Source organism: Podarcis tiliguerta (genome assembly GCF_965153285.1).
Source record: "Podarcis tiliguerta genome assembly, chromosome: 4".
Taxonomy (NCBI): domain Eukaryota; kingdom Metazoa; phylum Chordata; class Lepidosauria; order Squamata; family Lacertidae; genus Podarcis; species Podarcis tiliguerta.
Genome location: NC_139537.1, coordinates 2,344,287 through 2,360,057, shown reverse-complemented (window position 1 = coordinate 2,360,057; position 15,771 = coordinate 2,344,287). Strand labels below are relative to the sequence as shown.

The 15,771-nt window shown below is 41.8% G+C and overlaps 1 protein-coding gene across 3 annotated transcripts in view; it reads left to right on the top strand.

Moving 5' to 3' along the window:
• Positions 1–15,771, top strand: part of LOC310675579 (uncharacterized protein) — a 177,929-nt gene that overhangs the window by 150,684 nt on the left and 11,474 nt on the right. The window contains exons 2-3 of one of the 3 annotated variants that reach the window (XM_083436470.1): positions 3,473–3,555; positions 3,674–3,800. The exons of the other annotated variants lie outside the window; for them this stretch is intronic. Of the exons in view, the coding sequence (XP_083292596.1) occupies positions 3,473–3,555; positions 3,674–3,800 (210 nt within the window). The remainder of the gene's footprint in view (positions 1–3,472; positions 3,556–3,673; positions 3,801–15,771) is intronic. 3 annotated transcript variants of the gene reach the window in all.

The window sequence follows — 15,771 nt, the reverse complement described above, 5'->3', positions numbered from 1 at the left end:
GCTCCAAAGGTGTTACTAAACGAGGGATTATGTAGCTATATCTGAAATTTCGTGCCTGTCAGTTAATAGCTTGACCCTGCTCCACTGAGGTGAAATCTCAGCCTTCACAACATGGGGAAACGGCCAATTAAACAGCTCTTTTCGTGGAGGAGGGTCAAGATCTGAACTGATAGGCATGGAATTTCATATATAGCCATATAATCTCTAGAGTAGTAAGATAAGACCTTTGGAGCAGGCATTTTCAAAAAAAAAGTTTTTCATGAACCGCCCTAGTAGGGCGGTAATTTTTCCTTGATAATTTGTCCCCCCCCCCCATGATGGCGCCAGGGGTGGCCTGCCCCCCCCTTCCTACGCCCCTGCATGGCTCTCTTAATAAGGACTCGGGGGGGGGGGAGAGTTGAAGGCAGGCAAAGAGATTGACTTTTACTGCGTCCCGTTAGGGAGAGAGCCTCCCTGCTCCGGTTTCTCAGCAGGCGGGCGTCGCAAGAGGTCTGACTGGAGCCCTGGCCGCTCTCTTGCGGGGCAAGTCCTGCGTGGAGAGGAGGAGCGCAGAGCGAGAGGAAAGGCGGCTGGAAGGGGCGGGAAAAGAGCCCTCGCTCGTGAAGTTTGTGCGTTCCTCCCCTGAGGGTCTCTCGGTTGGGAAGGGGCGGCCAGGAGGGGGGCAGCAGGAGGCAACTCCGGGGCCGTGTCTTCTTGCTTGAAAGGATCGTGAGCAGCCAAAGCTCTCCTCCCTCTCCCAGGGCTGAGCTTGGTGAGGGTCTTCTGAGCACTTTGGGGAGGCTTTTGCTTCTCTTCACATTCTTCTAAAAACTTAGGAGTGCTTAACAAAGCATCTTTCTATTCACCAGATGCTGTTTAAACTGAATTCCACAGCCCTCTACTTACATCTGGTGGTGAGTTTCTTGGCTTGTCCCAGCCCCCCCCCCCCTTTCCAGTCTGGAGCTGCGCTGGGTGCTTTTAAAATGTGTGGCGGAAGGGGGTGGGATGATTGAGTCGCTCTTGTTTTTATTTCTGTTTTCATTATGTGTCATGTGTTTTTATATTGTGTTTTCATGCTGTGAAACACCCAGTCGTGTGCATATTTACAGCATTCAACTCTTCTTTCCTGCCCCGTGTGTGTGTGTGTATTCACACACATACACACATCTACTCATATCTTCCTTCCTTTCAGAAGTTTGAAAGCCATTGTGATGTAGTGGTTAGAGGCCTGGGGGAGAATCAGCTTCAAATTGCCGCTCTTACTTAAAACTCACTGCTGTGGTTCAGGGGGAAGCCACTTTCCCCCAGCCTAACCCACCTCACAGGGCTGTTGTGAGAGTTAAAGTGAGGGCAGAGGAGAAGAACCACGTAGATTGCCTTGAGCTCCTTGGAGACAGGTGGGACAAAAACGGAATGATGGGTGGATGGATAATGCTGGGATAACGGTCTTTGTTTCATAACCCCATCTTCCGGACCATGAAGTCCCATGGATTTATGAAAGCCTACATTTGCATTGCTTGCAAACTTGTGAGTTCAAGAGCTATTTCCTTATATGTAATTTGGGGGCCGCAGCTGTTTGGTGCAATAGGTGCCAGCACACGGTACCTTTGGATGTTCTATCACAGATAACATCTGGTTTCGTTGTTCTGTCAGGGAAGTATTAGGTACAGCCCTATCCATGCAGAAAATGCTGAGCTTTTCATGCTCTGCTATGAACTTTAAGAAGAACTGTGCGAAGACAAGACTGAGTGACTCACCTGTGTGACATTTTGCGAATCAAAATCACTGCCTTTGAACCAGATCTAGCCTATGTGCTGCAGTCCAGATCTCAATTTCACCCTTCACATTAGTGCAGGCAAGTTTCCCCCCCTCAATTGAGATGAATACATTGTAAAATCTCGGTTAATGTCAGTTGGTTTAAATCAGATATAAATACATATAAATACATTTGGACACAACATGTATCCTTGGTGCTATGTATTTTTAAACTAAAAAGTTGACCGACAACCTTTCTTAGCAATAATATGTAATGTACTTTACAATGTTCCTGACATATATTTCAGCTTCCTGGATTTTTTTTAATCGGACCTTCAGATATGAAAGGCAGAGTGATTTAACACCTGTTTAGATTTGTCATCCATGTGATGAAATGAAAAGCATGTTGTTTGCAATAAACTTTGCATAAAATAGTTAATTTGCATTTAATTTGCATTTAATTTTGATGGTTCAAAGAACGTCAGGCAAAATGGTCAGCCCTCACACATGTTCACTTCATCAAATTTAGCCCTCTTTGAAAAACGTTTGGACACCCCTGCTCTATTGCAAATGCTGCATTGCACAGGAATCTGGTGAGTCTCTTCTTCCTCCCCCCAGAGGGTGAAGTGGGGGGGGGGGGTCCCAGGGCTGCAGGGGTCCCACCCCAGTAACGCCCTTCTCCTGCATTCAATTGTCTGAAGATTTGGCATGGTACCTTCCTGGGCAGAGTCTGGGCTGTGGTACAGTCCTATCCTGGTTCTTAGCAAGACTCATACACACTTGCTCAGGGAACCATTTCTTCTCCTTATTGTGTATCAGCATTATAACAGACCAATGTATTTGCTGTTTAGGATTTGCTAGCTCCTCTCATTAGCACAGACATAACTTGGCAGAAAACTCAGAGGTGCAGAGCCAGCAGTTCAGGCAGTTCTGCTGCCAGGAGGCCAAAGGACCCCAAGAGATTTGCAGCCGACTACCACTTTGACTATCAGTAGCTGAAGCCAGAAAGGAACACAAAAGCTGAGATGCTGGACCTGGTGACTCTGGAGCAGTTCCTAGTTGTCCTTCCACCGGAGATGGAGAGCTGGGTGAAGGACTGTCGAGCAGAGACCAGTTCCCAGGCGGTGGCCCTGGCTAAAGGATTCCTCCTGAGTCAGGCAGAGGAGAGAAAGCAGGAAGAGAGAAAGCAGGTGAGAGAGACTTTCCTCAAGATACTTCCAAGGGGCTCCAAACGGGATGGAGAACATCCAAAAATGCTCTCCTCATGGCCCATTCTTTTTCTGGGAAGACATCCATGCAATGAGATCTAACACCCTTAATAATTTTGGCTTTGTCATTCTCTGTTAATATTTCTCACCATTCATTCACGGTTTTCAATCCTTGTTGCGCTTTCAGGAAAAGGATCTCTTTGAAGAAAAGAACACAGATTCCTGTGAGACAGAGAGGCCTCCGTTGGACACCAAAGAGAGACTATTGGGTAAGGTGGAAGGTGGTTTTTCTCCATTTGGTCCCATTCTGTTGGTTTTCTAAATCATCTGTGGGGTGCTTTCATCTTTTGTTGGGGGAGATAGTTGGGACCAAGAGCCCAAGAGTAGGGCAGATATATTTTTTCTCACAACTAACATCTGAAATTCGCCCAAACATCCAAATGCACTCAGCAGGCAAAGCGTTCTCAAAGTCCCATCTGTTGTTGCAGATGCACTGCACTCTGGGCATCCAACTTTTTTTTCTCTGGCAGGTGACAGAACGATGATGGCAAGACCTCTGCATCCATCTCTGAATGGGGACAGAATGGAAGCAGCGGCTGTGGAACCAGATCAGGTCAGGGGAAGCTGCCTTCTGGGGACAGAAGCCAAGGGGTGGAACAATGTCCTAGCTCAAGGAGTGGTGGTGAACAACAGTGTTGTTTCAGAGGAGGACATTTCCCTTTTTATTTTAGGGTTCAGTGTGCTTTGAAGATATTGCTGTTTGTTTCACGGACGAGGAGTGGGAGTTGCTGGATCCTGACCAGAGAGCTCTGCATAAGGAGGTCATGGAGGAGAATCGTGGGATCTTGGCCTCTCTTGGTAAGGCTCCTTGCGGGATCAGAATATCTGTTTTTAAATTCAAAACGGCTCTCTATGTTGAACCTCATGTATATTCACAGAACTCAACAGTGCCCCCTTAAAACATCTGGGATTACAATAGTCCCACAATAAACCTTGAAGCGTAAATTACTTTTCTTCTTCTTCTGTGAATGTTCTTCCTCCACCTTCTTAAAACAAGGATCAGCCTGGTCTGAACTGTTCAGGCCATTTTAACTGTAAACTTCAGAGTTGTTGACCAAGGAGAAAACTTGCATTGGAAATGGAGGGATTCCATGATTTAGCCAAGCAAAATCCATTCGAGGGAATAGCCAGGCTTTTTGCATCACAGGTTGCACTAAGGGTGTCAGTGGATCCCTGTTAATAAATGCACCCAACCCTTTAGTAAAACCATTGATCTAACCCACTTGTGTTATGTTGGGATTTTTTTGCCTACGTGCTATTTGATGCAGCTTCTCACAAAGCAATTAAGAAGTTGGCCGAAGGCCAAGAAGACTGAGCAGAGGGAGTTGTTCTGCCTACAGATATGTTTTTTTTTTTTAATAAATATTTTATTCGTTTTTGCATAAAAGACAACAAAGCAAAACAAAGCAACAAACAATACACCAAAAACATACAGAATTACACAAACATAACATACTACAAAAAACAGAAATAAAAACAATCTTATCTTCATATTAATCTTGCATTAACTTGTTTCTCTGACTTCCCCGAGTCTCCCTTCCCTGTATTCCAATTCATACAATTAAACAACAAATCCCTTCCCTCTGTCATAATTAACCTCTTTTCTGATTTGAATGTCTTAATATAGCTTATTCAATGCTTAGAACTTAGAATGTTGGGTCTTCTGATCCTTAAAATTTTACTCCAATAACCTTCTACATTCAATCTGATGTTATTTTAACATTCATTAATCTTGTAGTGTTTCTGTAAATAGTCTTTAAATTTCTTCCAATCTTCCTCCACCGTCTCTTCACCCTGGTCTCTGATTCTGCCAGTCATTTCTGCGGATTCCATATAGTCCATGACTTTCATCTGCCATTCCTCCAGCGTGGGTAATTCTTGTGTCTTCCAATACTTTGCAATAAGTATTCTTGCTGCTGTTGTGGCGTACATAAAAAATATCCTGTCTTTCATACGTACCTCTTGGTTGACCATGCCCAGGAGAAAGGCCTCCGGTTTCTTTGGGAATGTGTATTTAAATACTTTCTTCAGTTCATTATAGATCATCTCCCAAAAGGTCTTAATCCTTGGGCATGTCCACCAGAGATGAAAAAAGGTACCTTCAGTTTCTTTACATTTCCAACATTTGTTATCGGGCATATGATAAATTTTTGCTAGTTTGACTGGTGTTATGTACCATCTGTATATCATTTTCATAATATTTTCTCTTAGGGCATTACATGCCGTAAACTTTAGCCCAGTGGTCCATAACCGTTCCCAGTCGGCTAGCATTATGTTGTGACCCACATCTTGTGCCCATTTAATCATTACTGATTTCACTTCCTCATCCTGTGTATTCCATTTCAGCAGCAGATTATACATTCTTGACAATACCTTAGTTTTGGGTTCTAGCAATTCTGTTTCCAATTTTGATTTTTCCACCTGGAAGCCAATTTTTCTATCCAATTTATATGCCTCCATTATCTGATGATAGTGGAGCCAATCACGGACTTTACTTTTTAGTTTGTCAAAACTCTGCAGTTTCAATTTATCTCCATCTTGTTCTAGTATCTCCCAATATTTTGGCCAATTGGCCTCCATATTGAGTTTTTTGACTGCTTTTGCTTCCATCGGAGATAACCACCTTGGAGTCTTGTTTTCAAAGAAATCCTTATATCTAATCCATACATTAAACAATGCTTTCCTGACAATGTGAATCTTAAACATTCTGTGAACTTTAACCTTGTCATACCATAAGTAAGCATGCCACCCAAACGCATTATTGAATCCTTCTAAGTCCAGTATATCTGTATTTTCAAGAAGTAGCCATTCTTTCAGCCAGCAAAAAGCTGCTGCTTCATAGTAAAGTTTCAAGTCTGGCAGGGCAAAGCCTCCTCTTTCCTTTGCATCTGTTAATATTTTAAATTTTATTCTTGGCTTTTTGCCCTGCCAGACAAATCTGGATATATCTTTCTGCCACTTCTTGAAACAGTCCATTTTATCAATAATCTGCAGTGTCTGGAACAAAAATAACATTTTTGGCAATACATTCATCTTTATCACAGCAATACGACCTAACAGTGAGAGTTTTAGATTAGACCATATATCTAGATCTTTTTTTATCTCCATCCAACATTTTTCGTAGTTATCCTTATATAAGTTCCCATTTTTTGAGGTCATAATAATTCCCAGATATTTCACTTTTTTCACCACTGTCAAACCTGTCTCATGCTGAAACCTTTCTTTCTCTTTTTCTGTTAGATTCTTTGTCAAAACCTTAGTTTTTGTTTTGTTGAGTTTAAAACCTGCTAATCGACCAAACTCTTGAATCAGTTCTAAAACCCTCTTCACACTGGACTCTGGCTCCTGCAATGTCAAAACCAAGTCATCTGCAAATGCTCTTAATTTAAATTGTTTAACTCCGACCTGTATCCCTCTTACCATCTGGTCCTTTCTAATCATATTCAGCAACACCTCCAGGACCGATATAAAAAGCAGAGGGGAAATAGGACAACCTTGTCGTGTTCCTTTTTCTATTCTGAACTCTTCAGTCAAAACATTGTTAACAATTAATTTTGCTTTTTGTTCAGAATAGATTGCACCTATACCATTTTCGAACTCTTGGCCTACCCCCATACTATGGAGATTCTTTTTCATAAAACCCCAAGAAATGTTATCAAAGGCTTTCTCCGCGTCCACAAATACTAAAGCTGCTTTTGTGTTTATTCTTTCCTGTAAAAGTTCCAAAATGTCAATTATATTCCTTACATTATCAGATAGGTGCCTTCCTGGGAGAAAGCCTGCTTGGTCCTTGTGAATCTCCTCCGCTAAAACCCTCTTTAATCTTCTAGCCAAAATGTCAGCAAAAATTTTATAATCCACATTAAGTAATGATATAGGCCGATAGTTCTTAAGTTGGTGTTTTTCCGATTCTGTCTTTGGTATGAGAGTCACAAAAGCTTCTTTCCACGTTTCTGGTGTCCTTTTCCCCTGTAATATGTCATTACATATATCCTTCAAGGGTTGAATTAGCCAGTCTTTCATTGATTTATAATATCTTGCCGTCAACCCATCAGGTCCTGGGGACTTGCCAAGTTTCATATTTTGGATGGCGCTCTCTACCTCTTGTTCTGTTATCCTGCAGCTCAATTTAAATTTACTTTCTTGAGATATTTCCGGTAGCCCATTTTCTTTCAAGAATTCCTCCATATCTGCTTCCTTCTGTGGTTGTTGTGAATAAAGCTGTTTAAAGTATCTTTGAAAGGCACTCCTAATTTCCACTGGGTTCTGAATAATTCTTCCTTCCTCTTCTAAATTTGTTATTGTATTCATTTTCTGTCTCTTCTTTATTTGCCATGCCAATAACTTTCCACATTTGTTTGCTGATTCGAAAGTTCTTTGTCTCATTTGTCTGACCTTCCATTCAATCTCTTGATTTATCATTTGCATGTATTGTACTTGATATAACTTTATCTCTCTCAAGATTTGTTGTGATTTTGGATTTGATCTCAGTCTTTTTTCACCTTCCTTAATCTTTTCCAATATCTTTTCTCTTTTTTCCTGTTGTAATCTCTTCTTGAGTGCGTTCTGTTGTATCAAAAATCCTCTCATAACAGCTTTACTTGCGTCCCATACAGTTCTTTTTTCCACCGTAGTGTTTAAATTTATCTCAAAATAGTCTTTCAGAGTTTTCTGGGCCTTCTTGGTTATTTCCTCATCTCTAAACAGAGAGTCATTCATCCTCCATCTGAAAGAACCAGTTGGTTGTAAGTTCATTACCATCTTTACAGCATTGTGGTCGGAGTAAGTCTTTGGGCAGATTTCTACTTTTTTTGTCTTTGGTGCCAGTCCTCTTGTGATCCAGATTTGGTCAATTCTTGTCCATGTCTTTTTGGCTTCAGAAAAGAAGGTTCCTTCTCTTTCTAAAGGATTTTTGGTTCTCCAGATATCCACCAAGTCCAGGTTATCAGTCAGTTCAAAAAAGGTTTTCGGTAGTCTCCCATCTTTGGTGACTATCTGCCGTTGTGCCTTGTCCATATTTGTAGAAACAACTCCATTCATATCTCCCATCAAGATCACATTGTACTCCAGATAGTCCATCAATGTCTCATGTAACTTTTTGAAAAATTCCGATTTTCCTTCGTTCGGTGCGTATACGCCAACAATCAGATATTTCTGTCCATGGTGTTGAATTTCAATTGCCAAATATCTTCCTTGTTCATCTTTAAAAATTAATTTTGGTGCTAGGCTCTCTTTTGCATATACCACCACTCCTCTTTTTTTAACTTTGTCCGATGAAATAAACTCTTGACCTAGTCTTTTATTAATTAGAATTTTTCTATGGAGCCTAGTTACATGTGTTTCCTGTAAACAAATCAAGTCCAATTGTTCTTTTTTTAAAATGTGAAAAATTGATTTTCTCTTAGAAACCACGTTTAGACTGTTGCAGTTCCAGCTTAATAGTTGCAGAGACATCTTGAAATTGGTCTGCTATATTCCTCCAGAAGCTCCCAATGTGTCTTCTTTCTCTTCTGGTCCCGGTGGTGTCGTCTTGTCCAAATCCAAGATTGCTTTAGCTATATCTCTCCTTTTTCTCTCTTGTGTATCGGACGGGTCTTGGTCTTTAAAGAATTCCTTCTGTAAGTCCTCCTCGTAGTCCTTTAAAAATCTGTCTTTATCTTCCACTGATTTTATTTTTATTTTCCTTCCTTTTATACTAAACGAAAGCCCTTCAGGGAACTCCCACCTAAAGATGATGTTGTTCTTTCTCAGCTGTGTGACCAAGTCTCTGTAGCTAGATCTGAGGTCTAAGAGATGTTTGGGGATGTCCCTGAACAATTCCACTCTTGATTCACCAACTTTCAAAGGCCTTTGGAAATGTAGTCCCAAAATTTTATCTCTCTCCTCTTTAGATCCAAAGGTGACCAAACAGTCTCTTGTCTTGATTCTCCTGCTTGTTTTACCCAGTCGGAAAGCACTTACTATTTTGATTTCTTCTTTATCCAGATCCAGTTTCCAGAAATCTGCAAATTCCTGTGCAAGAAATTCCTTAAGACCTTCTTTTTCAATTTCTGGCAAGGATCTGATCCTGAGATTCGTTTGTTTATCTTTTAATTCAAGCATGGAAAATCTTGTTCTATAGTCCTCAAGTTGCCTGTTAATCGGTGGTATTTTTTCTTCTGTGGCCTCTGCAGCTGCTTTAGCTTCTTCTGCAATTTTCCTTGTTTTTGATGATTCCTGCAATAATTGCTGAATTAAATTCGTATTTTGTTTAATACAAGCTGTATTTTGATCTATTTTAGAAGATGTCTCTGACACCTTTTTGTTTGTTTCTACAACCTCCTCTGTCAATTTATTTAATGATTCTTGAATTTTTGCAAATCCTGTATTGAAAAGGTCCTCAGTTGAAGACATAGCTTTTGGTTTAGGTTGTACAGATGCACCTCCAATTGGGTCAGGTATAGAGGCTCTTCTTCCTGAGTAAAAGGTTTTCCCAGATCTTGTAGTCTTCTCCTGCAGCTGGTCTACTTTTCCCTTATCACTTGCCATACCACAGCAACTTATTTCAAGGTCACTCTCAGCTGAGGCTAGCTGTCAGACTTGAAGTCAAAACAGTGGAAAGTCCCCAGTCACTTTCCCAGCTGCAGCAAGCTGTCAGATTTTAAAACCAAACAGTGGAAAATTCCCAGTTGCTTTCTGTTTCTTTGTATCAGTCTTTGTAACAATCCTTATGTCCACCAGGGGGATACAATAGCCCCTGGGAACAATGGCTCCCGTCTTCTCCTTCTCCTTCCCAGCAACTTTGCAGCTAATTCCTCCCAGTAACAAGACTTAAACAGTCTCAGCTTTTAACAGTATAATCCAGTTTGCAGAGCTTAAAATCTCAGAGTCTCTCTCCGCAGTCCCTCCTTTACCCTGTGTTTTCAGATTGACAGATCAGAGCCGGGCGCGCCGGGCGGTGGTTCTGGGCGCGCCGGGCGCGCCGGGCGGTGGTTCCCCCACAGTCAGCTCTTTCTTACGCAGGCAATACAGTTTCCAGTCCTTCCCCCCCTTTTCCCTGCCACTTAGGGGGGGAAAAGATCCTTATCAAAACGCCAGATTCCGTTTCTTCAAAAGCACTTTTAAAGGTTTGGCACGCAAAAGTCTTTGTTTCCAGCTATATACAGAGCGGAAGGCTGACTTCCTGGTTAAACCTTACCGCTTCGGTTCTAATTTAGCTTGCTTTTTTAACTTGCCAAATCCAAAAGTTCCTTAATTTGTTTCTTTCCCTTTTAAAATTTGTAATTCTCCTACTCACGGAAAGTTCTTTTATAATCCAATTTGTCCCAAGAAGAAGTTGAGCGCTCCTCCGATCACGGCTGTGCGACGTCTCTCCGAAAAAGAAGCGATTGACTCTCAGCACCGCGTTACCCCCTCCACACTCCGGAGCTCTTACTGAGCCCCAGAAACGTTTTAGGGGATCGCTGTTGGTGCCCGCCGAGTCCCACGGACGTAGGCTTCCTCCGCCTACGTTTTCAGGGGTTCACCACGTCGCCGTAGCGGTAGAACCCTGTTTTTTTCGGAGCTCCCCCTCCGGTGCTCAGCAGGGGGCCGCCATGATCGCTGGCGCTCAACTCGGAAGTCTTCCGAGTGTTCTGCCTACAGATATGGGGCCTTGGATACAGTTCTGCTATTGGTTGAGGTCTCTACTTAGGCATGATGACTCATGACCTTCCTTGGTTGGTTGGTTGGTTAGTTGGTTGAACAGTGTATGTTCTGAGAGTCGTTTGGAGTTTGTTAAGTGAGAGAGTTAAGATCCGTATCCTGTATATAGTAACTTGTGAATCTGCTTTAATAATAAACACCTATAAGTAACCAAGTTACTGGTAGCAGCGTCCTGTTCCTGCTTCATCCTACATGCCTGCAACTGATTGCTTCTGGAAGTCTGCATATGCACTGCTATATTCAACTTGGTCTGGCTAAGTTCCTGCAACAGGTTAAGGTTGCGAAACTTCAATATGTTATTCCTCTAATACCAGTGTTTACAAGTTCTAGATTCAGGTAGGTAGCCGTGTTGGTCTGACACAGTCGAAATATATTTTAAAAATTGTAAAGTAGCACCTCAGAGACTAACGAAGTTTGTTCTTCATATAAGCTTTTGTGTGAATGCACCATTAATTTCTCCCTGAGGCTATAATCCATTTCTCTCCTCATTGCAGATAGTGATGGACTGAAAAAGAAGAACAAGGGTGACCATGACAAAATCCCCACAATGGAGCCGTATAAATATATTGAAAGTGGAAAAAGTACCCATTCCACTTCCCATCCAAGAAATCTCCCTGGGAAGAAAGCATATCAGGGTGTGGAATGTGGAAAGAGCTTCTGTCAAAGTGACCATCTCACTTCCCATGAAATAATTCATACAGGGGAGAAACCCTATCAGTGTGTGGAATGTGGAAAGAGATTTAGTAAGAGCAAGCATCTCACTTCCCATCAAATAATTCATACAGGGGAGAGACCGTATCAGTGTGTTGAATGTGGAAAGAACTTCCGTCGGAGCACCGATCTCATTTCCCATCAAAGAATTCATACAGAGGAGAAACCCTATCAGTGTGTGGAATGTGGAAAGAGATTCCGTTGGAGCACTGATCTCACTACCCATCAAAGAATTCATACAGGGGAGAAACCCTATCTTTGCGTGGAATGTGGAAAGAGCTTCAGTAGGAGCTCCACTCTCACTTCCCATCAAAGAATTCATACAGGGGAGAAACCCTATCAGTGTGTGGAATGTGGAAAGAGCTTCAGTCATAGTTCCCATCTCTATACCCATCAAAGAATTCATACAGGGGAGAAACCCTATCAGTGCGTGGAATGTGGAAAGAGCTTCAGTCAGAGCTCCTCTCTCACTTCCCATCAAAGAATTCATACAGGGGAGAAACCTTATAATTGCTTGGAATGTGGAAAGAGCTTCATTCACAGGGCCCATCTCAATTCCCATCAAAGAATTCATACGAAGTGTGGGAAAACACAGGTAGAACAGGTTAACGCCATGTACTGGTAGGATGTGAAATCATATTCTGCCTTTAAGAAAATAATAAAGTGACATTTTAGGGACAAATAAGGAACGTCAGATGTTAAAAATAAAAAGTTAAAACAAATAGAATATGGCTACAAAAAAAGAAGTGTTAACAGTGGTGATAACAACACAAGCTCAACAGAGAAGGTCCATGCCGGATCCTGAACCTATAATGTTAATTGCAGAAATGCTGGCTGAAATAAAGAGACTTAAAAGATAATTCAAAAAATTTAGACTGTATAGAAACTAAGATAGAGCAAAACATGAAATCAGTGGGAGTCTTGTTGGGCCAAATTAGTGACCTAGGGAAAATCGTCCAAGAGTTAAACATCAAGACAAAAGGCTTAGAAGGCACTTTGAAAAAACACACAAACAGATGTTAAAGAACTGAAGAGAGGCCAAGAGAAGACAAAGCTGGAAGCGGCAGAATTGAGTAAATTACAGGAAGTGACCTGGGACTCTATGGCGGTAATGGAAATGCATCAGAAGCAATTAAATTTGAAATTTGGGGGATCCCTGAAACAAAGGGAGAGGATATTAGAAAGAAAATCATAGAAACACTCACAAACTGGTTACAGATACATGAAGAAGTAATTTTTACAATTGACAAGCTCTTCAGAATTAAATCAAGCTTCACAAAACTGCGAAAACTGATGGATCCTGATAGATTCCAACAAGCCTTGCGGAACCCTGCTCCTCCTGGTGACTCATTAGATGACCTGGTTGAGGACTGGAATAACCGGCTTTTGGCAGCCATTGATGAGATCGCGCCTAAGCGCCCTCTGCGACCCCGTCAAAACCGGGCCCCTTGGTTTACTGAGGAGCTCCGGAAAATGAAGCGGGATCTCAGACAGCTAGATCGAGTATGGCGACGGACTCGTGACGGAGCCTCAAGAACATCTTATAGGACGCTTATGAAAGCCTATGAGATGGCTATGAAAGCTGCTAAGAAATCTTACTTTGCAGCTTCCATTGCATCCGCTAGCTGTCGCCCGGCACAACTTTTTAGAATAATTAGGTCAATAACGTCCTTAGGAGGACAACCAAATTTAAGCACAAATTCGACCCACAGCTGTGAGGCATTCGCGAGCTTTTTTGCGGAGAAAGTCCTGTTGCTCCGCCGTGACCTCCCTGCCAATTTAGATACAGTGACTGAACTGGAGGCCCCTCGACTGACTTCAGGTCCAGTGTTGGACCATTTGGATCGGATACTCCCTACTGATGTGGATAGATTCCTCCACGTTGGTAGGCCCATCACCTGCCTCCTTGATCCATGCCTGTCTTGGCTGATTAGGGAGTGTCCAGATGTTGCGCGTACCCCCCTGGTTGAAATTATCAATTTGTCCCTTGACACGGGGACATTCCCAGGGGAACTGAAGGAAGCAGTAGTGTGTCCACTCTTAAAGAAAACCTCATCAGATCCCTTAGACCTATCCAATTACCGCCCAGTTTCAAATCTTCCATACCTGGGTAAGGTAATTGAGAGAGCGGTTGCTGAACAGCTTGGTAGGTTTCTGGGGGAAACATCGGCATTAGATCCATTTCAGTCCAGTTTCCGTCCTGTTTTTGGGACGGAGACGGCTCTGGTCGCCCTAACAGATGATCTCCGTAGACAACTGGGTCGAGGCAGATCAGGATTGCTGATCCTTTTAGATTTGTCAGCAGCCTTTGACATGGTCAATCATGATCTTCTGGACCACCGCCTCGCAGACGTGGGGATACAGGGCATAGCCCGTAACTGGCTGTGCTCTTTTATCTCTGGTCAGGAACAGAGGTGGCACTAGGGAGGGAAATGTCGTCGCGCCACTCCTTGGTGTGTGGAGTGCCGCAGGGCGCAATACTCTCCCCGATGCTTTTTAACATCTTTATGCGCCCCCTTGCCCAGATTATCCGGAGCTTTGGGCTGGGCTGTCACCAATATGCTGATGACACTCCGCTCTATCTGCTGATGGATGGCCACACCGACTCGGCCCCGAACACACTGACCAGATGCTTGGAAGCTGTGGCTAGATGGTTTTCCTCCCTCCCTCTCTTTTTTCTTTTCCTTCTCCTCCTGCGATGAGGCTACATTTTAATATTTTAATGTTCCATTATTTTAATGTTGTATTTTATTTTTGTTTTTAAGTCGTAATCATTCATCTTGTTTTTATTATTGCTTGTAAGCCGCTCTGAGCCCGGCCTTGGCTGGGGAGGGCGGGGTATAAATAAAAATTATTATTATTATTATTATTATTATTATTATTATTAAAGCCAAAGAATGGCCAGGTGACTGTTTGGTGACTTTTAATTCAAGAGGAATGAAAGAGAAAATATTACAGGTGAATGTGAAAAAAAGATTACATTTTGGAGATGAAAATATACTTTTGAAGGAGATCCCAGTGAGATTGCTGGGGGAAAAAGAAGCAGTTACAAATTCCTGGCTGATGCACTGAGAAACAATAAAGTACCCTACAGATGGGAATTACTGGAGGGGGGTTTCATTTTCATATACAGTGGTACCTCGAGTTACAAATGCTTTTTTTTTTTTTTTTTGCAAGTAAATTTTTATTAATATTGCTCATTTATACATAAGAACAAATACAAAATTTATACCATAACTCGCGCGTATCACAACAAGTCAAAAATACAACACAAAATTCTTTTAGGCTCCGCCGAGCCGTAGACTTCCTTCCACACTTTTGGTAAGTATCAGATAAATTTGTATTCACGTATTTTATCGTTTTAATCTGTATCATTTACTGTTAGATTTAATTCAGTCCCGCCAGTGTCATCTGAAAATTAGTTCCAAGATAAGTCAAATATTTATTCCAATTGTCATGAAATTTCTGTTCGTCTTGGTCCCTTAATCTTCCTGTTATTCTAGCGAGCTCGGTATAGTTTATCAACTTAACCTGCCAATCACTTATACTGGGTATAACTTCTGTTTTCCAGTTTTGCGCTAGCAAAATTCTTGCGGCTATAGTGGCATATAAGAATAGTATCTTATCTTCTTTTTTAATTTCTTTACCCATCATTCCTAACAGAAAGGCTTCAGGCTTTTTGGGAAAGGTATATTTGAGATTTTTTTTAAGTTCATTGTAAATCATTTCCCAAAAGCCCTTCACCTTACTGCCCCACCACATGTGGTAGAGGTCTCCCTCTGCCTCTCCACATTTCCAACATTTCTTATTTTTCAGCCTATAGATTTTGGCTAACTTCACTGGTGTATGGTACCATCTATATATCATTTTCCATAGATTTTCCTTTAGTACCGTACACGCCGTAAACTTCATATTGATGTTCCACAATTCCAGCCACTTCTCAAACTCAATATTATACCCAATATCCACTGCCCATTTAGTCATAGCCTCCTTTACCTCCTCGTCTTTTGTATACCACTCCAGTAAAATATCATATATCTTTGCCAATATTTTATTTTTACCTTCTATGATTTCTATACTAAATTTGGATTTTTTATCTTCAAACCCTAGGTTCTTTTTATCTTCTTTCAACAAATCATTTACCTGGTGGTATTGTATCCACCCAGTAAATGAATTTTTTATCTCTTCATATGGTCTGAGTTTGATGCCTTGATCAGTTTTCCGTATAAGTTCTTCATAGGTGGCATTCTTCCCTTCCATATTTGTTTTTTTAACCGTTAGGACCTCTGTTGGCGAGATCCACCAAGGTGTCTTCCTTTCCAGCAAATTTTTGTTTCTCTCCCATGCTTGAAATATAGGTCCTCTGAAAACATGG